We start from the raw sequence: 26,395 nt of genomic DNA on the forward strand, positions 1-26,395 counted from the left end.
GGAGGGCTTGCTTTCATTCTCACTGGGTAGCTAGCTGTCTGACACTAGGACATAGTTCTCCCTTGGATTTGAAATTCTGAGTGGCCATTCCCTACCCCAACTGTGCACACACCTATCCCAGGCATGCTTTACGGTGCTTTACGGTAGAATAAGCGATCCTGTCAGACCATCTTGTCTTCACCAGGTAGACCCACCCTTATTGCCATTCAAATGTGGCAGTTCCACAGTTCTCCTCAGCAGAATGCATGCCTCGCCTGGTGAGATTGCCACATTGGTTCTCGGCAGGAGAAAGCTTTCCTGTGTGGGGGTTTGCGTGATGCCTTGTGAGGAGGAGCGGGCCCAACTTCCTCCCTTGCTCTTCACATACAGGGACTCCTGAAGAGACAAATGACAAAGAAAATGTCTCTCCAGACTCTGGAGGAGGAGAAAAAGAGGGATGAAACCTCTCCAGATCCCAGGAGGTCAGAATGCCAACTCACAACCCCAGGGAGCTTGCCAGGTTCGGCTGTCACTGATCCGGGCACCCAGGTCCCGAAAATCAACCTGAAGCTGAAAGGGAAGCGAAAGCAGTTTGGGGCTTCTGACCAGCTCCTGTGTGTGAAGATCCCAGAGGGAGACCTGGGCCAGAAACACAGCCAGCTCTTCTGGGGTCTCCCCTCTTTGCACAGCGAGTCCATCGTGTCTACTCTCCTGGTCCCTGTGAGCAGTTACTCTCCAGACCCTCACCTCGTGCTGTTCAATGGGGTCTGTCGAGCTGCTGCAGCCCCAGTCCTGAGCCACGGTCTCCCAGCCCTTCCCCAGCCCCAGCCCTTGCCCCTCACCCTGGTCCATCCTCATCCTTTTCCTAAGGTAGCTCTCCAGCCACAGACTCTTACTGAGGGCAAGCCCCATGCCCACATGCAGTCTCCACTGCCTGCCATGGCCTTGCCATCTCTACCCTGTGCAAATGCACTCCAGATACCACAGACCAGGACGGTCTCTGACGTCTTAAATGGGAAAGAACCCTTGCGATATCATTTGCTGCAGAATCCTCAAGGTGGTTTGTGGGGTTTGGTCCCTGAATGCCAGCGATATGAAACGACTTTCGGTCTTCCAGTCCACAGCTTTCCCTTGGGTGGCCATCCTCCACAGACCTATGTCTCCATCCCCGGGCCAGGCCTTTTTCACCTCAGCAGTGAACATCAGAACAACCTGGACCCCTATGGACCAAACACCCTAATCTCACCCTGGTGCTTCCAGCCCTGCAACAGGACAGGAGTGCCAGAAGTGATGGACGCTCAGTTCCACCCAACAGGAGTGTCTTCCCACTGCTACAAATACGCTAAGCCTCAATGCTGTTTACACTGGGGCAACATCTGCTCTGAACCCAGGGCTGAAGAACTGGGTCACTCGGAAACTAGGTCAGCGCTAAGAAAGGATGTGGCCAAAAACCTTGGCCAAATCCTGGGGAAAAGCCCATTAGACAACCCACAAATGATCTCAGGGTGTTACATACTGAACAGTTTGAAGGCTATCTCTGAAACAGAGGAGGGATGGGTGTGTCGCTCAGGGACTGGCTTGGAAAATGGACAACTCAGCATCTCGAGGAAGAACTTGAACCAAAGACACACAAGAAGCATTCTGAGGTTACACATGAGCAGGAAGTACTGGCAGATCACTATGGGTCGGATCCCGATCGAGGTGTGTAGGTCCTGGCTCGCCGAAGATGCGTCTCTCTGGAGCTCACCCCTGGGAAAGATTCGCTGCAATACTGCTATTCCAGAAATACCCTTGCTTGATCGCAAGACCCAGAAGATGCTGGAAGCCCACCTCATAAGGTTCCGGGTGAATCAGCAATGGGGCCTCCCCATCAAGGTTATTGAATCCATAAAATTCTATATTTTGAGAGAAGCAAAACCACGGCCCCTTCCTCAGTCTGCTCTCCCCTTATTAAACAGCATTCCTGGGCTGGACTTAAAGCGTAACCTTCCCAGTCCCCTCAGGGGAAGCGCTGACCTTCTCCATGGGGACAAGATAGAAAGCACAGACTCAGCCCCCACCACAGATCACTCTCTCGCCCTCTTACATGTAGACACCGAAGGAGAGGGGGCCCTGAGACAGTCAGTCTCTAGCCCTGTGTCCGATGTCTCAGAGACGGTCCAGACAGTTGAGGAAGACAGGCCCAGCAACCCGGACCTGAGCCCGAGTGAGGCCATACTACAGAGCAGGCCCAGACAGGAGCAGCCCTTAAAGGAAGAAGTAGCTAGGTCTGAATCAGAGAATGAGATACCAAGTTCTTCTGCTCATCTAGGAACTGCGGAAAACAAACAGAGTGTAGAAAATCATCCAAAATATATGGTGACACCCAACATGCTCAGAGAGATACTCAAGGCCCGGGAGATGAGTGTTCTTCTGTCAGGGTCTGATTCTAGCATCAGGTCAGAAGGCTCCACAAAGCAAGACGAAGATGAGAGTAGATCAGGCTCTACAGTGACCACAGAGCAGGACCCATCAAGGATGTCAGTCCCCGAAGAGCCAACTGTATCGGACTTTAAGAAAGAGCTGTTTAAGGAACTAAGGTCTAAGTTGGAGAATCAGCCGCAGTGCCAGTCTGAAGGTCCAGAGACCGAGTCATCCTTTGCCTCAGACAGTTTCTTCGGCTACTCGCCATCTTCTTCCAACAGCGTGTCCAGTGCAGACATCTCCATTTTCAGGGGCATCCAAGGCTACGTGGATAGCACAGGAATCGGTGCAGATCCGTGGCAGGAGCCCAGGATCTTCAAACGTATCTTAAAGAATTTCGCACCAGCTGAGAAGAGACTGGCATTGCCGGTCTCCAGAAAAGAAAATGGTAGAAGCCATCCTCAGGAATTAGAGACGTCCGAAGCAGGAAAGAAGAGCCAACCTATTAAGGAGAAATCAGACAAGAAGGAACATCCTCCTGACAGTTACTTCAGAAAAAAGATAGGACAATTTTTTCAGTGGCTTTATTCCAACAAAGACAGCACAAGACACAGATTGGAGAAAGACAGGGCTCTCTTTCTGAGCTGCGGGCCCCCAGAAGCCCACGAGCTCATGGCGTCCCTTGGGAAACTCCTGGAAGATAAGCTGTTGTGTGGGCAGAAATCTGAGTTCTTGGAGTGGAGCCCGAAGAGGACCCTGCCAACTCATCCAGAGCTCAAGAGACAACTCTCCAACCTTGGGGCTGTAGATGACCACCATAGAGAAGCAGCAGGTGACTGCTCCGGCCCCCAGACAGCTATCACCCCTGGCCCGAGTCATAGGCGGAGCCTCGGACTGAGACATCAACGCATATCTTTTGAGCACCCTCCCTCTACTCCGGAGAGCCTTAGTTCTGTTCAAGCTCCGCTCGCATGAAGGTGTCTCCTAGGCCTCCCCCCACCCCATCTTCCGCAGGCTCAGTGACCTTTCACCTGAACCTCCTGTAGAAAAGATGAAGGAAAAAGCTTCCACAATGGAATCTAGTCTTTGCTTTAAAAGAAATTGTTTTAAATATTTTCAGAGCCATATGCCCCGTGATGAGAAGAATCTATTTAACAGAACCAAGAATAAATGTTTCTTCCGAAGGTTTAGAGCGCTCTGTCTTAAACTGTGGGCCTGGGTCATGGAACTCTTCAGAGATGCTTAGCGAAAGGGGGATCTGTTAAAAACAGATGTCTAATCCCTGCCAGGGTGCTTGGCCGTGGCCTTCCCAGCTCAGTTCCGGAGCCCTGATCTCACTGGCTTATGAAACATTGTTTTTATTTTGGGGATATTCATATATATAATGGAATATCCCTATTCCAACAGCCTACCCTAGTGTCTCCACCAAGACAGCCCCTCCCAAATTCATGTCTTTTATATATAACCCTCTAGGGCCAGTGAGTTCTGCCCGTGTATGGGTGGGATTCGACCACGCTTTGGAGCGTGCAGAAGCTACTAGTGGCCACATCTTCAAACAGGGATGACATGGTGGCTCAGTGTTTACCCAGAGGACCTGAGTTTGATTCCCATCATAACAGCAGATATCTTATAAACACATGTGACTCCAGCTTCAGGGGAAATGACTTCTGACCTCTGTGGGTACTCACATACAGGTGACAGGCATGGACACAATACTTACACATAAACGTGGCTCTTAAAAGGCGGATGGCTCTTTTTTTTTTTTTTTAAGGGAGTGAAGATGATGGCTTCAGCCAAGTTTTTTTTTCTGATTTATTTATTATGAGTACACTGTAGCTGTCTTCAGACACTCCAGAAGAGGACATCAGATCTCATTACAAACGGTCTCGAGCCACCATGTGGTTGCTGGGAATTGAACTCAGGACCTCTGAAGAGCAGTCAGTGCTGTTAACTGCTGAGCCATCTCTCTCTCCAGCCCCCTAGACTCAGGCTGAGTACTGACTGTGTGAGGTGTGTGTGTATGTGTGTGTGTATATGTGTGTGTAGACCTGTGTACTCACTGTGTGAACTGTGTGTGTGTGTAGACCTGTGTACTCACTGTGTGAACTGTGTGTGTGTGTAGACCTGAGTACTCACTATGTGAGGTGTGTGTGTGTGTGTGTGTGTGTGTGTGTATAGACCTGTGTACTCACTCTGTGAGGTGTGTGTGTGTGTAGACCTGTGTACTCACTGTGTGAGGTATCTGTGTATATGTGTAGACCTGAGTAGTCAGTGTGTGAGGTGTGTGTGTGTGTGTGTGTGTGTGTATAGACCTGTGTACTCACTGTGTGAACTGTGTGTGTGTGTAGACCTGTGTACTCACTGTGTGAGGTATCTGTGTATATGTGTAGACCTGAGTAGTCAGTGTGTGAGGTATGTGTGTGTGTGTGTGTATAGACCTGTGTACTCACTGTGTGAGGTGTGTGTGTATATGTGTAGACCTGAGTAGTCAGTGTGTGAGGTGTGTGTGTGTGTGTGTGTATAGACCTGTGTACTCACTGTGTGAGGTGTGTGTGTATATGTGTAGACCTGAGTAGTCAGTGTGTGAGGTGTGTGTGTGTGTGTGTGTGTATAGACCTGTGTACCCACTGTGTGAGGTGTGTGTGTGTGTGTACACCTGTGTATTCACTGTGTGAGATGTGTATGTGTGTGTGTGTGTATGTGTGTGTAGACCTGAGTAGTCACTGTGTGAAGTGTGTGTGTGTAGACAGATTCATGCTGCTTTGGGGCCTGTGCAGGCTCTAGAAACTACCATTTTTGGTGCCATGTTGCTCTCTGACAGTGACACTATTCCTATTCCTAACCTGAAAATGAGGCATCTTTACATATATGGGCACTTGGACGGGAAGGAAGAGCCTCCCTGCCCCAGAAAACGCCCCAGGGTGCTGGCTTCCTGAATCCACAGAACAAAAGTCCTTCAGCAATCACTTGTAGTGATGGCCTGCATGGCCACCCTGTATTTGAGAATAAAGGAGACTGAGAAGAATCAAAAAGTCAGAACTGGGAAGAGAAGAAGAGAACAAGGGAAGGGGCCATTCTCTCACCCTCTTGACCCCCTCCATCCAAGAGCCCATGACCTACTAGCCCTGTGAGGGGTGCCTTTCAACATGGAGACTGCCCCTGTGGGATGCTGTCTTAGTCTCTTTGAGGATGGATCTCTTCCTACCCTCCTTAAACTCCCATCCAAAGTCACAATGATCCCAGCATGTATTAATTAGTACCTATTGGTGTTAAATGTATTGGTTAACAAGCATAACTTATTGTCTTGGCCTCTGAACCCTGCATTCTCTGCCTTGGGGTAGGAGTGGGGGGTGGGGTCTTTGACAAGGCTGGAACTGGAAGGCTTGATTGGGGAACAACCCATTTCCAGGTTCTTCCATGGAACTCTGGCAGGGTTTTGGTGGAGGCTGTCCGTCCGTGCTCGCTGGTCGCTGGCTGGGATGGGCACACCCCACATGGTGGCAACTTCATCAAAGGCAGGGGAGGAGAGATTTTGCTAGCAAGACAAATACCAATGTGTTACTAGAAGTGCAGAAACATCAATGTGTTACACACTACAAGTACAGAAATGCCAGTGTGTGTTATACACTAGAAGTACAGAAATGCCAATGTGTTACACACTAGACAGGCTCCTTCATGGTAGCTATGGTTCTAGTTTTGAAACTAGTTTATAAAAAAATGGGTTCTGTTATCAATTTGGAGGCCTTGGGTGGACCACCTGTAGGAAGCAGCAAGACTGGTTGTGGGATCAAATAAAATTTGCATGCAGACCCACTGTGTGGGAAGCTGGAGAAACCAAAGCAAATCAAATACATGCAGTCACAGCCTGAGACTCAACACTGAACAAGGAACACTGTAACCAAGGTACCAGGAAAGACCAGTGCTGGACCCTCCAGCACTTAACATGGGGACGTAAGCAGGGTTAGTTCAACTCAGAGAAACTACACACTGCTAGGTTTTTTTTTTTAAAGATTTATTTATTTATTATATGTTTAAGTACACCATAGCTGTCTTCAGACACACCAGAACAGGGGTCAGATCTCATTACGGATGGTTGTGAGCCACCATGTGGTTGCTGGGGTTTGAACTCAGAACCTTCGGGAGAGCAGTCAGTGTTCTTAACCGCTGAGCCATCTCACCAGCCCCACACTGCTAGTTTTATTCCAGGGTTTGAGTCCAGGTGGGTTTTCATGATTACACCTCCTTCCATCTCTTCAGAGCTTTGAAATGTGCATTTACACAAGTGCATTCTGAGGGACAGGGAAAGCTATCTGAGTTTAGAAGGTTTACCTGGGTCCTTGTATATAGAGATGCATAATTTGGATCTGAAAGATAACCTGCCTAGTTTGACTGGCTTAAGGGCAAGAACCTGCTAACTGAGGTACCTAGAAAAACCTGAGAATGAGATTGGAGTCCAAGACAGTTGCAGAATTCCTGAGCACTAGGCACAGATGGCCTTCACGTGCTGCTGAAGAAAGTCCTCCATGTGGCTGCTTCTCTGCCCTGAGACAATTCTGGATGAGAGCAAGCCCCCAATATCAGGGGTCATCTTGTCAGGTGGAAACAAACTAAACTCTGTTGATGGTCTTGTATTGTCAAGGTCACCTACAGGTTCATTCTGGAACATGCTTGCCACATAAGTACAAAGATCTGATTTCAGATTCCCAGCACTCACATGAAAAGCTAGGTGTAGTAGTGTGTGCCTGTGACCCCAGCGCTGGGCGGTAGAGACTTGCTGACCAGATGGTAGTCTATCCGAACTGGTCAACCCCAGGTTCAGTCTCCAAATCTAGCTAGGAGGCTGGAGAAATGACTTAGCAGGTAAGAGCACTGGCTGCTCTTCCAGAGGACCCAGGTTGGATTCCCAGCACCCACGTGGCAGCTCACAACTGTCTCTAGCTCCAGTTCCAGCGCTTCTGACACCATCACACAGACACATGCAGGCAAAATACTGGTGAACATAAAACACGAATAACTTTTAAAAAACGAGGCAGAAAGCCAGCCTGGTTTACATAGTGAATTTCAGGACAGCCAGTGGTAAACAGTGAGACCATGTTTCAAAACAAATTATATATACACATATACATGCTACAGTCTTGGTTACTGAAGTTTGTTCTGTGCTGAGTCAGGGCTGCCTAGCCAGGAAGGATTGTAGTGGAGCTGCTGGTGTTTTGAGAGAGCAGATCTCTTCCCAAGTGTTACAGCTCTTATGACAGAAGCTCTTAGACAATGGAGTAGTTCTCACACACCTTTAATTCCCTGAATATAATTTATATAAAGTTTTGGGGGTGATTCAGTGTCTGACAGCAGGTGCTTCTCATTGGCTTGGACTGAGGGTTTGGGGAAACCTTATTTACATGTGGGAGGTGTCTGATAGCCACATACCTCTCCTGTGGTGGGGGAGGGGACTGTGGAGGCTGTAACTATGACAGGTGACAGGGGTTGGGGACTGGGGGGGGGCATGACCAAACTCCTACATCCTATATAGGTGGAAGTCCCGCCTACTAGGTCACCAGGGTTCAAAGTCAGTGCTCAATTTGGGACCAGGCTACCTGTGCACAGCTCACCTCCCAACAATCGTATTTACTAGGCATGTCAGCACAACTGTACAAATGGCCTCATATGCAAGAGGCAGCCAGACAAACCCGGCATGGATGAGGAGCGAGTTATGAATCCTCACCCCTTCTGAGGAGCCACTGACAGCCGAGGGTTGCCAGACAAAGGACAATCGCTTTCTTCAGGGAGAGGGAAACAATGGAAAACCAAGACACCAGTGTTCACTCTAGTACATCACACTGGCATATCCAACCTGTTCTGTACCTGAACCCACAGTATTCAATGCCTCACGCTCCCCACCCTACCCAGACACCACAGCTCCTCATCTCTGCCTAGCTCCCTACCTTTTGAGCTGCCAACCAACCAACTTCCACAAGCCACCCTTGTCTGACGCCAAGTAGTTGGACCCCTTTTCCTCTCATGGAACTCTTGTCCACTCTAGATTATGATGTCACATAACCCACCAACATCACCTTCCCTAATGTCACAATAGTGCCTGGTACCACCGCTCACTCAGATCCCTACTCTGTAGAATGTCCTGATTTACCCCAGTCTAACCACTGTGCCCAAGATCACAGTGGCGCCCCTCCCCCCCCACCTCTAGCCACGACACCTGTCCTTGTAACCTATCTCCTGGCCTTCTGCTCTCTCGACCTTCACAGCCATTTTGGTCCTCACCATAACTGCTTCCGCCTGTCTCCATAGCCTCCTTGTTCCCTGAAGCACTATAGTGATGATACGCAGTGGATACCAGCCTGCTACCCTGCTTGGCCCAGTCTTCCCAGTGTGCACACCTGCTGTGCACAGCAAACTCACGCCAAACCTCACCTTACTTGCCCCTACCCATTCTACCTTCTAGGAAAGCCAGTTCAAAAACTAGGCTGATCAGTGTCAAGCCAGGCCCTGTCCCCATGGAGTCGCACACTCATCTCCCCCTAGTCTGTGGCCCTCTAGCGTGCTATCCTGCTCTGTCCCTAAACCTAGACCTATGGCACCGTTTTTGGCCACCTGACCAACGGCCACATCCTAGTCTTCCAGGCTGACATGCTCCCCAGCTCTCTCTCTTCCACTCAGGAACAACATGCCCTGCTAGCCTACCCTGCCATTCCGCTTGTTAGCCTGGTCTTCCCAGAAGTTTTGGTTCCTAATTCACTATATTCAATACAGGACTCCAACCCAGGTTAGTTCATAGTAACCAGCTATGACAGCCAGCCCTGGCCTTCATCTTACCCTGATACACTTCCTGCTGACCTGCCAGCCCACCCCACCGTCCAACAGTTACCTGCTTTTCCAGGATCTGATGCACACTGTACCTCAGCTTCCCTCCTACCTCCACTGTTCCATTCCCACCTGCTCAACTCTACCCAGTGTGGGCATCCCACAAATGTCAATTTGCATACAATGTATACACAATGTATCCATTTGTGTGCATTTTCCCCAAATGTGTGCACACATTTTCTTGTGTGCAGCTCACAAGAGTTGTCCCGTTTCTATTCAGCTTGCCTACCAGATCTCTACCTCATCCTGATCTATATAGGATATTTAATTCCCAGTGATGCACAGATCACACAGCCTGCTGGGTTCCCTAAGACTGCAGCTGGATGGACTGCCATCTGATACTGTCACCTGCTCTACCATATACCACCAAGCACAAGTTAGTCTGTGACTAACCCGAGTCCTTCCTGACTTGGCTTCCCAACTTGGTGGCCACCAAAAGCAAACACTATAATCATACACAAAAGAAAGCTTGAAATTCTAACTGTGTATATCCTGAGTTTATGACAGCTTGGCAATTTTAGTCTGTCCCTCTGAAGACACTGCAGGATGACTCAAAAACAAAACTTGGTCATTGGGCATTGTGCCCAGCCTAGGTTGTCCCCAAGCTTACGTGAGTTCTCCAGTTTCTATTCAGCATGCCTCCCAGGATCTCTATAAGTAAAGACATGGAAAAGAAAGTCAGTCTTGTAGCTAATTTGGTGAGAGGGGAAATGGTCCTGAAGATACACTGAAAGACAATGTTCCTGTTGAGACCAACTTAACAACAGCAAACGTTTCAAGGAAGATCCCACCTCAGGGTTTCTCGGCAGAAGAATTACATGGGTCCAGTTCAAGGGCTGCAAACAGTGAAGAACTGAGATGAAGGCTCGGACACAGAGGGAGCAAATGGAAAAGTTCCATGTAGATGGGATGAAATCAGGGTGGGGGCGGGGCATGGGCGGGGACTGAGGGCTCACCCTCCTCCCCGCCCTCACAATCCCTCTATGACTCTTCCCTGCTCTGTGATGCAGACCTGCCCACTCACTGTGAGGCCCACACAACTTCGGATCTCAGCTGCCTTGGGCAGCCCCTGAGATTCACACTATGAAGAAAGTTCTCTCCATTCTCAATAGCTCCATTCTGACGAGCGCTACGGAGTCATGGTTGAGCTTTGGCTCAGTCTTCGTGGACATTTACCCCAAATGCATCTTTCTGAGTGCACTAGGGCTGCTGTTTTTGTACCTAAGGTACCTGATACGGAAACCCAGACAGGTTTCCACACAGACCAGCCAAGGAATCAAGAAGGTAAGGCTGTACAGAGACTTCCTGGGACACTCTTCTTTTGCAGTCACTATTTCTTTTCTTTTCTTTTTTAAAAGATGTATTTATGTATTATATTTAAGTACACTGTAGCTGTCTTCAGATACTCCAGAAGAGGGCGTCAGATCTCGTTTCAGATGGTTGTGAGCCACCATGTGGTGGCTGGGATTTGAACTCAGGATCTTCGGAAGAGTGGTCAGTAGTCTTAACCACTGAGCCATCTCTCCAGCCCCACTATTTCTATGTTCACGGTTTTCCAGTGAGTTTGACTGTCTGAGAACAGTACCTGACCTAGAACACTGTGGAGAGAGAACCCTGTGGACTTACAGCATGAAGCCTGAGATGGACAGAGTTAGTTTCATCGGGATCTAGAGCCTCCCTCCCTGGGTGTCCATGTCCAGTGCTGGGCACCCACTCCAGATCTTAATGGCTTGGTTCCAGGTGTCAGGCTTTCTAGACTCTGTCTGCTGACACTGGGTCCCAGGCCCCAGTCCGGCCTCATGGTCCTTCAGCCCCCTTCTCCTGGCCTTCCAACTCTGGCTGCAGAAGAGCAGTGTTGACCACTGGGACCAAGCAGACCCTGAAGCCGGAGTTTTGTCCCAGGACAAAGCATCTCAGGGAGCACCATCTCTCCGGCCCCAGAGTCTGTGCTGTTCAACACAGGGCATTAAACCTGCAGATAAAAATCCTCCTTTGTTTTTCTCAAAGAAGGAAAAACTGAAAATTTTCTATTACCTTTGAAAGTAAACAAGAATAAAGATAGGAATTAAACTCGCCTGACCAGAAATTACAATGTTCGTGGTTAATGGAAGTTTTGGGGATCCTAGAAAAAAAACGACAGGAAAAAAAATAATTTTTCTTTTTGTTCACAGCAACAGGGCAGAGCTCAGAAGGAAAGAAGAGCATCGTTTAAGGGTAGGCTCCCAGGTCCAGGGCCTCATCACCCCAGTTTCTTTCTTCCTGTCATTTCCATGAGCATCCAGGTCCATGATCTGAGGATACTCATTCCATCACCAGGCACACGCTCTGTCCCTGACAATAGAACTCTCAGAGGAGACTGAGGAGGCCCGTGTCCCCCTCAGCTTACCACAGGCATGAAGCAGTGATGCCCGACCTGGGCAGTAAAGGCTCCTGTGCAGTGAGCACAGGGGGCATCTAGGGAGGACTGTGGGTGGTTTTAGAGCTATGGTTCCCGCTGCTTGCTCATACCTGGATGCTCAGGCATCTCTGAGGAAGCCCAGCTCGTGAGCTCCCGTGTTATATACATAGTGAGGTGATGTCTGTGAAGAAACACGGGGTGTGTGTGTGTGGGGGGGGTGAGGGGATGCTCTTGAAGAAACACAGGTGAGCAGGCATTGCTGGTGCTGGTGCTGTTGCTGACGACATCACCACATCTCCTGTTTCTTGGTGTCAGACTACAGCAGCCCAGGTGTTTCCCTTAGAGGAAATGTGATGCCCACATCTCTGTCATTCATCCCATACAACCTATATACCCCTGCCTTCCAGAATTCAGAAGCTTCCATGGAGAAGCACGGGAGCGGAGGAAGCTGCAGTCTGTTGTGCAAAGGTGACTTCTTTCCCCTTTCCTCCATGACCTGTGCCCTCCCCAACCCCCACCCCAAGGTCAATGCATCCAGGGGACTTAGCATAGCCTACTCTTGTCATGGGAGGGAGAGCCAAAGGAACAAAGGAAGAAGTGTAAAACTGGGGGTATGAGGACGGATGCTGCAGCCTTCCTGGTGGCCAAGGACAGAGCAAAAGGAACAGGCTTTGGGCGTCGCATCCTGCGTGGGCCTGTCGGCCTTCATTTTATGCATCCTGGTTGTCCTGGTTTTGAATCTGTTAGTGTGATAAAACACCACAACCAAACGTGACTTTAAAGAGTAAAGGTTTACTTCAGCCTACAAATCCAGACCATGGCTGCTTGTTGAGGGAGGTCAAGGGAGGATCTTGAAGGCAGGCCTGACCGCTGCTCTGTACATCACCATCTCTAACCAAGGGCGTGAGCAATCTACCTCACAGCCACGAGCTGTGGGGAATGCTGCTTGCTAGCTCGAGTGGAGTCAGCTAGTTGTCGTATACACGGCAGCACCATCTGCCTAGGGACGGGATGGGCCTTCAAACAGCCAAGATAACCTTCTGTAGACGTGACTGCCAGCCCGTCTTCTCTAGGCAATCCTTCCACGGAGGCTCTTCTCTCTGGTGAAGCCACGTTATGTCAAGTTGATAGGTAAAGCTAACTGGGACCCAGGTCCTGACTACAGATCTGAACTTTGTGTGTCCTTCAGCCCCTGTGGACGGCTCTACGACCCCTCCTACTTCCGGCAAGCGCTTTGTCAGGATCCCAGCTGTGATGTGTGCAACGGAGCGACAGTGAAGGTCAGGAGACTGCTCTCGTGGGCCAGCCTAGAGGACTGCTCTGCCTCTGCATCCAGCATGGCTTCCACAGCTTCTGTGACTGAGACCTCATTCACTTTCTCTTCTTCCCTCTCCCCAAGCCCTTCAGGATATCAGATCTCATCGTTTTCACTTGCACCTTCTCCCCCTCCCCCCTCCATTATCTCAACTAACAAGCTTGTCTCCCTGGAAGACATTCCTCCTCCCTCCATTATCTCAACTAACAAGCTTGTCTCCTTAGAAGATGTTCTTTTGGGCACACCACAGGGTGATTCTCTGCCACCAGAACCCACTCTCCCAAGCACTAGCTTACCACTGGATTACCCCTTACCTCACCCACTTCCCAAGTCTCCTTCCATGGCACAGCCTGCCTCTCAGCAAACGGAAGGACCTTTAAGACTGGAAAACATTCTGTCCTTGGCTGGCAGCCATGGTGACAGGTTTCTCGATGCAGCACTGAGTCAGGATGCTTGTGATGCCTTGTCAGAGTACTACCAGCAGCAGAACGGTGCGCAGAACTCCTCCCCATCCCAGTTAAAATGCTTCGCTAACCAAGAGATACCCAACTGCCACTCTTCTGAAGATTTTGATGGGGGACAAGCCTCACCCCAATTCACAGTGCCTGAAAACCTCCTGAGAATACTTGAGAGACGAGAGGAAAGCCAGGCTGACGCTCTTACCCTGAAGGACAGGGAAGGAGAACCTTTCTCAAAGGAACTTGCAGTTTGGGAGAAAAAGCCAGAGCCAGCTGCTGAGCTACAGAACTCGGGGGACTCCTTTCCTCTAGGGGGCAGCAGAGCCCTACTCAGCGAGCTGTGTACGCAAGCAAGCTGTGTTGCTCAAGTGCAGACCTCTAGAAGCCAGTTAGAGGCAATGCCCACGCAGCACTTCTGGGGCCTCCCTTATCTCCACAGTGAGTCCATGAGCTGCATCACTACCCTGTCTCACTGCTCCTCCATGTGCATCTGGTTTAACAGAACCACAGACTCCCCGGCCCTGGCTCCCTCCTCACCCCTGCCCTTGCCTGAAAGACAACCACAGACCTTGACTCAGTCTCAGTCCCGAAGCATCCAGCTTGCCACGCCCCAGACCCAGCTTCAAACAATCTCAGTGCCATCACCTTCCTCTCAATCTCAGGTTAGGGTTTGTGGTGTGTATTTTCAAAGATCCCAGGAGACAAAAACTCTGTTGCAATCAGAAATCCACCACCTAGAGTACAACATGATGACAAAGGAACCAGAGACAGCGTGGGATTTACCCTCTGTGATCCAAAAATCTCAGGAAGAAATTTGTCTCCTTCCTTCCAAGACCTCCTTGGCCATACAGTCCTCCAAGATCCAACCTCCCAGGTCTGTTTCTCCCAGAGACTTCCCCCTGACTGACGGGTTCCAGAAGAAGTTCGAGCAACATCTTCGAAAGAGGCTCATCCTGCAGCGCTGGGGCCTGCCTCAGGGGATCTATAAGTCTCAGCTGTGGGTGAGTCCTGACCCTCCAGAATCATCTAAGAGCAGCTATGGGCTCTGTAGCTTTAAGCATGAAGACAACAAAGGCCCGCCCGACACTGTGCCAATCCAATCTGGGAGCCCCCAAGAGAGGTACTCAGGGTCTGTCTCTATAGAGCAAAAAACAGTAAAGGCACAAGAACAGACTCTAGAGATTATCCAAAAATATATCTGTAGTAATTCCAAGACTTCTCTAGACAATGCCCTGCCATCTGACCAGGAGATAAGCACACAAGACCACGCAGGTGGTCTGTCAGACAAACCTTCAGGGACCTCACAGGTGAGCCAGTGTCGGAAAAAGTTTGAAACTGCCCCGAAAGAACATTTGAAAAGCCATGTCGATGGAACCAAGGAGGATCAGGTCCCTGTCACTGGATCTAGATCAGGGAACCGTCCTCTTCACTTTAGCTCCTTTTCACTTTTGCCTTACGTGGGCAAGGAAGAAAATGAAGCTGAGAGCCCTTCTGATAACAAGGATATGATTATCAGGAGCATACGTAGAATAGCAGCGTCTGACGTGCAGCAGACATCTGTTGTCTTAGACACCACCATCCTGGAGGAGTCAAAGGCCAAAAGACCCAGCCCAGATGTGCCCAAAAAGATGGTTGAGGCTGGCCCTGTGCCATTGGGTAAGAGCCTAAATTCTAGCAAAATAATCCAGGGACCTCAGGGAACAAAGATGGATGACAAACATGTATTTGTATCCAACAAGGTCAGTAACATAATCAAAGAACAGCTCGGTAGCCTTCAACCACAACCTACCAAGACTTCGAATGCTAGCCCGTGCAAGAGCGCCAAAGAGGCAGATGGGAATCCACCAAAAGTAGAAAGTACTGTGTTGGCTGGAGGGGCCCCAGAAGAAATATCAGGTCCCCAGGAAAGTCAGGCATCTGACTTCAGTTGTCAGGTGTTCAAGGAAGAGAAATTTGAACCAGAAAGCAGTCAGCCCATCCAAGAGCCAGAGCCCCCAAAAGAAGTGCTCCTTGTCTCTGATAAACTCATATACAAACCTTTACCCATTCATGATCAGAACCCTTTCAGTGCTCCCATGAACACTGCCCAGGCGCAGCCACAGGAACCCTGGATGCCTTCTCACGCCTTAGGCAAGGGCCAGACCAAGGACAGCCCTCTACCTGTCAAGAGGTTGTGGCCCGCAAAGAAGACAGAAGAGCTTGGTTCAGGGGTCACAGGGCCTGAGACATTACAACCCAGTGGGAAGAGTTACCAGGCACAGGACAGTCCGACCCCGGGGAATCATGGGAAAAGGCCCATCCCATCGATGCCAGTGAAGGCTCTGTCTCCTCCTGAACATCAGTTCAGGAAGCACGTCAAACACTTTTTCCAGTGGCTTTCTCCTGACAGAAAATGCAAAGGACAGGAAGCACTTCTGAAAAAGGATGCTTCCCCACCGTCACCAGCGCACGACCCGGAACTAAAGGGGAGAGCTACCTTTCCTGGCAACACTGTAGCTCAGAAAGCCGTGAGAGACTTTGGGAAGGTCCAAAAGGAGCAACCCGGGCACAGGCATGGTGCAGCAGATACCATGCGCCCCCGCGTTCCCTTATCTCCGCCCACCAAGCCTGTGAAAACTAAGCCGAAGAAAGAGTATTGGGTCCCCACAGACCCAGTCCAGGGACGCCAGTTCCATCCCCAAGCACCATTCTCTAAAGCGCCAAGTCCCAGGTTCCACAATCAGGCCGCTGTTTTTGTTGGTCAAAAGAGATGCGTGGCAGAAAAGGCCAGACAGCTCCAGAAATGTGAGGCTTTACAGCCTCGCCTGCCTGCGTCCCACAGAGAGTCAGAACTGCGCCAAAATCTCCTATTGAGTCGGGCTGGGAAAGTTCCTAGGGGGACGCCCCCCTTCGCTGTAGGAACTATGTTGGCAGACATGTCTCGGTTATGTGAACAGAAAATTCTGTCTCAGAATTTCAGTGGAAAAGGTTTTGTTCTCCAGAAATAATCCACCTCTTAACAGTACTCAGTACCCTCAATAAATGTTTTCATGAAGTAATGTCTTTTGTGTGTATTGTGTGTGCGTGCAAACGCTCGCTGTGCATGGTGTGGATTTTAAGAGAACACAGGGTTTGTGTTTAGGGAAAGGTCTGGGTGAATTCAGCTCTCACCAAGTTCTGTGTGCCTGAGAGGGTGACCTGCCTCCCGGGGCTCTTAAGAATGGATGTGAGATGCCTTTAGAAGAACCTTTGTGTTGCCAATATGTGGCAGCCCACACCTCCCCCTCATCGACTTTCATATCCTTGAGAGCAAAGGCCTCCTTACCATAAGCTGTTTCATCTGCAAGGAACAGTTAATCTTGTCAGAGCAGTTTTGATAGTTGTCAGTAAGCATGACTCTGTGGGAAAGGCTGCCTTGTGCACAGCCTCTACGGGGTGCCCTTTTGTCCTTGCCATTGGAAAATCACCCCAGAGAAATATGTCCCTTCCCCAGTCGTTTTCTTCAGCCTGTCTGGTTTGTATTACTAGGATGAAACATGACCAAAATACTGTGGATAGTCCCGGCTGGGAAAATTTAGATACAAGGGGGAACTTTTGGATTTCAGGAAAAGGCACGGGTTTGGTGAGATGACAGACACAACTACACACAGAGGCGGTTTGAAACTGAATGTATTTTTCTGTTTTGAGGCATGAGCCTTTAAGCCTGAGGGATTTACATTTACATATCAAAAGATGTATCCAGTAAAGCAGGCACAAGGAACAATTAGCATAACCATTTGGCACAAGGAAGTATAAAATCAACCAGGTAAAACATTTTCCTGTGTAACAAATTTAGAAGTTCGAACACAGGCAACATCAATCTTCTTGATATAAACTTTTAAAGAGACTTTAAAGGATGTTTTGTCAAACTCCCTGAGTCTAAATGAGTCTCTGTGAGTAATAAGTATGAACTGCATCCTGAATCACACCTGGATAAGTTAAGAATGATGTTTTGGCCAAAGACCCCCTAGGTGGGGTCTGCAAGACAAAAGCAGTTGTCACAAGCTTCCCTTGAGGCAGCTCTGAGCTTTGTACCAACTCAAATGTAAATTCTTTCTAATTTGACAAACGCCCACCTGTTCAGAAAGGACATTGTATAAGGTTCTTCAGATGTAAATATCTTCTAGTCTGGGCCTATTATTTCAAATCCACCTGTTCTGCAAGGACGACTATGAGGGTAGAAAAACAAAAACTTGTACTTTTCATGTGTAGCTGGTTAAACTAACCTATTCTTAATAACATTATATCTTGTAAATTATGTCCAATGACTTATAAGCCAATATACAGTCAAGACACATGGAATATTTATACCACTGTGCTAATTAATGCTTTTCATACCATAGTGTCAGAGCCATACTTCATTTATATACTGTTGGGAGGTAAATGTAATTATGTAAACAACTGGAGCAAAGCGTTGCAGAATTTTCTGGCTAGTGATTTACTTCAAGATGGATTCTTTTACATCTTAATTTGGTTGGTTTTTCTTAGTCCCAGCTACTAAGAAGGGGGAGAGTTTAGGAGAAAAGCAAATTGCCAAGTGAGATTTTCGGCTTCTGAATGGAGATGTTCTGAAGGGCTACAGGAGACATTTCTCTCCTCAGTCTGTAAAACTTTGTCTTACAGAATCCACTGGAACTGCGGCACCAAAAGCCACTTGAGAGGTTTATTTGGCTTACATATCCTGAGTTGAGGGAGACGAAGGCAGGAACTCAAGAGGTGCTGCTGTCTGCTGGCCTGCTCCTTGAGGCTTGCTCTGCTGGCTTTCTTTTTCTTTTTTTTCTTTTTTCTTTTGTGTGTGTGTGGGGGGGGGGTCTTTTGAGACAGGGGTTCTCTATGTAGCCCTGAATGTCCTGGAACTCACTCTGTAGACCAGACTGGCCTCAAACTCAGAAATCTGCCTGCCTCTGCCTCCTGAGTGCTGCGATTACAGGCATGTGCCACCAACACCCAGCTCTCTGCCTGTTTTCTTACAGAACCCAGGACTACCTGCCAGCCCCCTTGCATCAGTTAATGGAGGGACTGGACCCTCCATCAATCATTAATTAAGAAAATGTCCTACAGGCTTGACTAAAGTTCAGTCTTAAAATGAGGCATTTTATCAACTGGGGTTCCCTCCCCTCAGATGACCAAGTTAACAGAAAACTAGTCAGCACAACTACCTAATATTCTCCTAGGTCACTCAGTAACCTTGGCAACAAGTAGGTATGCCCCACCTGTCAGCCTACAATTAACTCATGTTGTCTTGCCCTACCAACCTGGCTAGTTAATGGTAACACACACACACTCATCAGCTAACTCCTGACCTTCCTCTCTGACTGATCCCAGAGACCCTAAGCAATCCCAGCATGCTTCCTGAGTCTCACTTTACTTCCGCTACCCACATCACATAACATTCTATTCTATTGTATTCTATTGTATGTCCAAGTAACATACCAGCCAGGGCCTTTCGCCAGATTCCCTTGGCACGGTCCTAAGTGCTAGGCTGCCTGTTTGCCCAAGTCACCAGCCATTTCTCTGGAACCAACCCTGATTCAGAGCCTCTTGGCTTGCAACCAGCCTGGTTCACGAGCTCCTGTTCTGCCATCCTGTGCCACCGTCCACCACCCCATTCCAACCAGTGCAGCTTTCTCCAGTGCACACTGCCTTCCTCGCTCTGCCTGTCAGGAACACTCTGGTCTCCTGGACCCACTACAGATTTCCTATAACCTGGCCTGCCACATGCTCCCTTCCCCAGTCTGCACAGTGTGCTGCGGTAACGTCCCGCCTGTCTCCCAGTGCAGCATCCTCAGCTCAGCCCTACTTCCTGGTGTGCCAACCAGCAGTGCTTCCAGCAGCCCTTCCTAGCCTGATCTGCCAAGCTGTCTGCAGACCCCATTTCTGGCTGCCATTGCTCCACACAGCAGACCAGTTTCTCCAAGTCACCACCTGCCTGCTAGCCCACTCTGCCAGTCCACATTGGCACCCAGGCTATGTTGCCTGGCCCGTGAGCTCTCTATTCACCAATTACTCTACCCATCCTCCTTAGGCCCACCTGCACAGCAGTTTGCCATTTGCCAACCTGACCCTATTCCACCCAGCATGTCCTTCCTATACCATAGCCTGCATTGGTGTGGCTGCCTGTCTCACCCTAGTGTAGTCTGCCTTCTGCTCCTCGTACACCGCTGCCTTGCCTTCTCGAGGTCCTCCCTTCCAGATATCCCCATCCACAGCCATGTGTGAGGGGGCTTAAAAGGAGGAGGATGGGGGTTTAAGGGAGTGTGGCACAGCGGCATGGGGAAGGGGATGCCCAGGCAGGCCCTTGCCTGGGTACCTCTGCCCCCTGAGGGACCACATACACACAGGCATGGTATAGAATAGTTTATTCAGAGTAGGGGAAGGGAGTTAGTGGCGGAGAAAGGTAGAGAGAGAAAGAAAGTAGAGAAGTGGAGTGGAGGCGGGCCATGACCACATGGAGGTGGGGGAGGAGAGCCCAAGGGGCAGAGAGGTGAGAGTATGTGGGAGAGCAGAGAGCAAAGAGAGAGAGAGAGGAGGGGCAAGTGGCCCCTCTTATAGTGGGCCTTAACTCTGGGGTGGGGCATACCTGGCTATTGCCAGGTAGGTGTGGGGTGGAGCTTAGACAGAAAACCAACATACTCCAATATTTGATTAATTAAAAAAGAAAAAGAAAAAAAGAAGTGACAGCGAATACGGCGAAGCAGGAATAGGGTCGTTGTTGAGATCTGGCTGCTTCATGCTGACATTGGGGCGACGTGTCTCTGGGGAACCTAGAGAAAGGGGTTGGGGGGGGTGATTGTCCAGTCTCAGGAGGACTGGCTGCTTCCTTGCTGTCCAGGGTTTGTAGAGCCATTTGAGGATAGGTCAGGACAACAGGTCCAGTAGAAGCTGTCTGCATCTAGAGAAGCTGAGAGGAGATTGGAGCACCTGAAGGTTGCTTCTCTGGAGCTGTCCTGGATAGGGCAAGGGCCTGGACAAGATGTTGAAACACATTAATATAGTTAGGGAATAAGACTAAGTACATTTAAGAGAAAGGAAATTTTTAAGATGTACGGTTGAAACCCAGAGGAAACCCACCCTTTGGAAAGGTAGTAAAGTGGGAACTTGGGCAGATGTACTTATCTGAATGGAGCCTACTTGGTCCATGAGCAGTAGATCTGGATAGGTTCCCTGTAGCTAACAAGTTTATTAAAGAGATAACAACATGAGTTAACCATATGAACAGTCTTTAAGATGATCCTTTGTGGGTCAGAAGGAATAGGATTGAAGGTTGGATCGTATAGTGGAATATTTATTATTAGAGAAATCTATAGGAATGCATATATTAGGACAGTAACAGAACAAGAAGAGGAAATATGAAGCATTTAATGGAAACAGAGTTTAGGTAAGGAGATAACTGTCTAGCTGTCAATGTAGTCAGAAGTCTGAGGGATAAACAATAACTTAGCAGTTATATTATTAAAGAATGAGAGATCCCAGTATCCAGCAGTTCTTTGTAGTCTCTGGTCTCCACGGCAGCTTTGGCTGTCAGTCTGGCTTTCAAGCACAGAAGATGCACGGCTTTTCTCTGTGGAATGGATACCCATGACATGAGAAATGGCTTACCTTTGTTTAGCTAAGTCATTTGACTCAAGGTATCTGGTTTTGTCCACTGCACTTTCAGGCAGCATCCTGTGGCGGTGTCCATCTTTCTTCCGAGACCTCCTGGGAGAAGCTGTCAGGCCTTTGGGAATTCTGTCTGTCTTAAATCTAATAACAAACTTCTGACAAGATTGAGCACAAGATAGGAGAGCAATAGTTAAAGAGAGACTAGGAATGGAAATCTTAAGTGGCTTTGACAGGTTGTATAGGTAGAGGAAAGTATATTGCCTTGGTTAGTAAAGATGCTAGGATCAGAGTAAGAAAGCTGGCAGCAATGGATTAAATTGTGGTGACAGAAAATGAGTTTGTCTAGGCAGATTTAGGCTCGTTAACATCAACTTGAGCACGCAGGCTATAGGAACAAATGATTAAGGGTGTGGGAACACGGAATAGGTGAGATTTAAGTCCTTTATCGTGTACCAGACTGTTAATTTTAAAAATATACGGTCGAAGACAAGTAGCACCCACTGGGTGAGGGAGGGGTACCTACTAGATAGAATCCCAGCGTCCTGGAAGTCTATTAGCAGTGTGTTAGAGCCAAGGCTAGAAATTCAGGTCTTCATGAGAAAATCTAGGTGGCAAATGGCTAAGGAAGAACCCAACCTGGTTCCAGGATTTCCGGCAGCGAGAGGAAGAGGGAGTGTGAGTTGCTTCCTAGTGTTTGGTGGGGGCACCCAAGGTAGGGCCTAAATGTCCTAAGCAGGAGCGTTATCTGGAATCCCAGTCGCGTGGGCTAGGCATGAGAGGAAACCCTTTGTTCCAAAGAGGTTGGCCAGACTTCATTTGAAAGCTAAGAGTTATTTATTATTATGGTTAATGTTTATTTAAATTTGCCATCTGGTAGAAGGAAGAACCTGACAGGTAGCACACACATTTGGAAGCCAGTGTGATCAGCTGTCATGTTGAACATTCTGAACCACCTGGCTGTGTGGCCCAGCCCCCCAATCCTGCTTCTCCTGCCTGTGCACTGCTGTCAAGACCCACCATGGCCCACTGTATGAACAGCAGCAGCAGTAACAGAGGCGGCAGGGGAGGGGGGGAAGGGGATGGAGGACAGGGTTGTGAGAGAAGCGGCCGGGCTGCGAGAGAATCAGGTACTAGGAGTAGTGGAGCATCTCAGCAGCCAGTGTGGAGCTGAGCTGGGCGTGGGCGCATGGGCTGCAGCTAGGCTGTGGCAGGCAATGGCCGGAGAAATCTGCGCTGTAGCCAGCAGAGTGAGACCGCATGGTGGTGGGGGGTGGGGCGCAGCAACATGAAAGGGGTACAGCCTTGCTGCAGCTCTGAGAGTGGTGGGCTCTTAAGGGGGGCAGCGGGACCGTGTGGCAGGGATGGAACACAGCGTTGCTGTGGTTCTGAGAGCCTGGAGAGAGCCATGCCACAGCAGCTGCGATCGCCACCAGAACCTGTGGCAGCATGGATGTTAGCAGCTGTCACAGCACCATTAGCCTGAGACTGGCTGCTGTGGCTAGACTAGCAGTCGAGAAGGCAGAAAGGAAAAGTCATAGAGTGATTGCACAGGCGCAGGGCGGGACTTCCTGCCAGCAGCGAAGTCAGAAGTCAAGTAGCTTGCACTAGCTGGGAAGCAGCTTGTTTGTGTAAGACCCCAAAAACCGAGGGTGCCCCAGCACCGCACACCCCGGAAGGTGACACCCAAATCACTCACGAGAAACAGTTTCGATGCAATAGCATGAGGATTTCTTTATTTCCAGAATTCTGGGTTCCATAGCCGCCATGCAGGGTCAGAGGACTATGGACCCCGAGTGCCGAATTGAGACAGCTTTTATAAGTTTACGACAAAGCCCTCGAATCATAAACCAATCATTTCTTAGCATGGAGAGCCCGCGAAATGGGAGCTAATTGATTTGTACCACTCCATAGTTTTTAGGCCAATCAGTTTAAATTATCAGAGCCCGCGCTCAGTGAACCAATTAGTTTCCTATAAAGTCTACAGCTGCGTGAACTTCTGCTAAGGGTAATGGTGTAAGTTTACAGAAGATAAGCTTAGCCCATTTCCAGTTACCCTATGGGGCCAGGATCACCTATTCAAAGCCTTTCTGCTAGGTCTAAACAAAGGGCAGGCTCTGGAATGTGACCTTTTACCTAGTTTCTTTTTAACAAAGCGAGATAGCATTTTAAACTCCTGATTTCCTAGGGTCACCAGAGCCAGGCCGTATTTTTCATCCCTTCATCCCCCAGTTCTTCTCTTGTAAGTTCTAATCTTAGAACTATAGAACTAAATCTCTGACTCTGTATATTCTGGATTGTCCTGTCCTAATCTCTGTTATTGTTGGCATAGCATAAGAATCTGCACAGCACTTATACGTTTCTCTAATAAAAGCTATTAACCGGTTAGTCACACAGGTTCCAATTGTAAGCAAAAGTAGTAAAATTACAAAGGGTCTCATCAAAACAGAAAGTAGGATGGTAAAGAGTACAAGATAAGGGCTTTTCCACTGAGACTCAAGATTTCTGCACAGTGGCGTCTAACGTAGACCAAATCTCCAAATTGGAAGCTATGTGGAACTTGCAAGTCTCTTTCTCTTGAGTGGGCCTCCCGGAGCTGCTTCCACACTTGCTGTCTCACCCACTCGAGGGCCTTGAGCCTAGAGAACAAAAGCCTGAAGCAAAACGGGTAGGAGAGCTATCTAACCATTAATATAAGTCTCTGTGGTTAATTTGGTGAGGGTTTCTTTCATCAGGGTTCCAGCAACAGTTTCTGAAGCCTTTTTATACAGATCCAGTCACCTGTCTGGAAGCAGTGAGGAGTCTCTGGCATGCCTGGAGCTTTTAAGCAAATCTCATATTGTGGGACACCTCCTGGGAGGGCCCAGTGAACACAAAAGGAGTTGGGGTATCAAAGAAGATATCTAGAGGGGTCAGGTTAAAATGGTAGGGGCTCTTCAGAAACAAGGGGAGAGGCACCACCCAGCCTGAACCAGTCTCCAAGGCCAATTTAGTTAAGGTCTCTCATAGGGTTTTGTTTATTCTCTCTACCTGCCTTGAGCCCTGGGGACAGTACATCCAATAATGTTTCCAATTAGTCCCCAATATCTCTGTCAATTTCTGACTTACCTTAGAAACAAAAACAGAACCATTATCTGATCCAATTACCTTGGGCACTCTGAAATTTCTTTTAACCTTGGCAGCTGTTTCCTGCTTTAACCCATCTAGAGCAAAGTATCTATACCATATTTTCCTGCCTTTTTATAAAATTTCTTAATATATTTTAGGCTGTTCTCTTCTAGGTCTTTTGCCCTGTTTACTCTTTACTGCATAAGCATTTACTTGCTGGCATATCTTACACTGTTCTATTATCTTTCTAGCATAAAACCTGAGTCATAAATATATACGTTTGGTCCCTTGACTGCCAGGACAGTTTTTAATCTCCTAAATGAGTCCATCTGTGCATTTGGCCTGGTGAGTCTTTGGCTTAATTTCTGGGGAGTATAGTTCTCCCTTCTTGTGTGCACCCTCTCTTGGTAATAGTTGGTAGGGTGGCTAGCAATACTCAGTCCTTTTTTAAGTGAGGCTGTTCCTTAATTTAGTCCCATTTCCAAATGGGTGTCTCTTATAGACCCATCATCAGTATAGGCTCCTGCATATCCATTCCTGGAGCCACTTGCTCTGCCTGGCTATTGCCCATTGAGTCTTTTCCCTTTGCACGTCCTGGGCAGTGAATACTCACAGTGGCTGACTTCATTAGGACATCTGAGAGGTCCAAGATTTCCTGTTGGTTTCCTCTGATGTGAGCAGTCCTCTTGGCATATATCCCTGTGGACATGGGCTGTGGCAAAGGCATACCTGTTATCCGTGTGGATGTTGATTTTCTCGTTGGTTCCAAGGTCTTGGTGAGGGCAACGAGCTCCACTTTCTGCGTTGACATGCCAGGGGGTAAAGATTCTTCTACCCAGATGACATTTGTGCTGTCCACCATAGCAGCACCTGCTTCCATCATGGAGAAAACTGCTCCGGTCTGTAGCAACTTTCAGCAGGGGTCAGTCTCTCTTTTTGGGCCAGTAAGCTGCAGCCCGTTGGGCAGGAAGCATATCTGCCCCCCCTCCCAATTTTGGAGTGTTATGTCTTACTCCAACAGAGAGTAGGAACAGCCTGGGGTGACCCTAAAAGAATGGGCTACCCATCCCATCCCTAGGTCTGCTGTTCTTCGGGTAGTCCATGAATACAGTTTGGTGCCAGGGGCTTCTTGGATCCAAGATCTTTTCTTGGAAACAGTGCCATTGGCTTGGAAGACTGAGTGTAGAGCCCCTGTGTCTAAGAACTGAGTGGGTTTCTCTTTCACTCCCACAGTTATCCTGGGTTGGGGGAGGTGGTCAGAAAACCCATCTCTCCTAGTCGCTGTCTTCACCCAGGGCTAACACCTGGGTTTGCCATTTGGGGGCACTTTTTCCAAGACCTGGGAATTCCTGCTCCTGACATCTATTTCTTAGGGCACACTCTGGCTCAGTGGCCTCTTTCTTTATAGTATGCACACTGGTCCTTTTCTGTCTCCCTTTTCTGCTTTTTCTATCATATCTAGAATTCTCTGTCGCTTCCTTTTTTCTCTGTCACTTTTTTTTTCTGTTTCTTCTCCTCCTCTGTCTCCCTGTCTCAGCAAACTACTAAATCTCTCTACAGACTTTCTCAATAACGTATACTACTAAATCCTTTTACAGACCTTCTCAGCAACCTGCACCAAAACCCTCTAGCCTCTGAAGCTCTTTCCTGGTATCTCTACTAGCCCTGTCTATAAGAGCCATTGTCATAGTAGCTTTATATTCCAAGTCCCTGGATTCATAGCATATATATTGGCAGAATGCCTCTATGAGCTGCTCTCTAGAAAAGCTGTAGGTGACTCATCTGGTACCTGCTTAACCTTACATACCTTGGTCAAATTCGTGGGCTGCCATGCCCTCAGACCTGCCAATGGAGTCTGGTGTTGGTCTGTCAGATGCCTCTTACCTTTTGTCTGAGGGTAATCTTTTTGACTTCCTGTATTACAAATGAAACAGTCTCAAAGAGATTAATTAGTCTCTTGAGAAATATACTCTTAGTGAGAGAGCTACCATGGTATCAGGATAGGTGGTCTCAGGTACTCTCTAAATATCAATTGAGCATAATTATTACCATTTTGTAAATTATAAACTATAACATAGACATAACACCTAGTTTATCATCCCTGTCAATTAAACAGAACCCTTTTCATCTGTATTATCTTAAAAGACTGTCAGAATTAACAACGTTGCATTCCATAGCTGCCTGCCTATACTATGAACTGGATTGCTGGAACTTTAATGTCAGTCAGAACTTTAACAGTTTGGG

General features: G+C 48.5%; 1 protein-coding gene across 1 annotated transcript; it reads left to right on the forward strand.

Moving 5' to 3' along the window:
* Window positions 1-10,338: 10,338 nt before the first annotated feature.
* Window positions 10,339-16,413, forward strand: LOC127664897 (spermatogenesis-associated protein 31D1-like). The gene is made up of 5 exons (XM_052157147.1): window positions 10,339-10,539; window positions 11,427-11,469; window positions 12,061-12,121; window positions 12,843-13,131; window positions 13,180-16,413. The coding sequence occupies exons 1-5, from the start codon at window positions 10,339-10,341 to the stop codon at window positions 16,411-16,413; spliced, it is 3,828 nt and encodes a 1,275-aa protein (XP_052013107.1).
* Window positions 16,414-26,395: the final 9,982 nt, after the last annotated feature.

The sequence above is a fragment of the Apodemus sylvaticus genome, chromosome 14, assembly GCF_947179515.1.
Source record: "Apodemus sylvaticus chromosome 14, mApoSyl1.1, whole genome shotgun sequence".
NCBI lineage: Eukaryota > Metazoa > Chordata > Mammalia > Rodentia > Muridae > Apodemus > Apodemus sylvaticus.

Coding starts and splice junctions, on each gene's coding strand:
- LOC127664897 (XM_052157147.1), top strand. CDS start 10,339: ATGAAGAAAGTTCTCTCCATTCTCAATAGCTCCATTCTGACGAGCGCT. Junction 12,122..12,842: donor CTGCAGTCTGTTGTGCAAAG/GTGACTTCTTTC, acceptor TGTGTCCTTCAG/CCCCTGTGGACGGCTCTACG. Junction 13,132..13,179: donor TTATCTCAACTAACAAGCTT/GTCTCCCTGGAA, acceptor TCAACTAACAAG/CTTGTCTCCTTAGAAGATGT.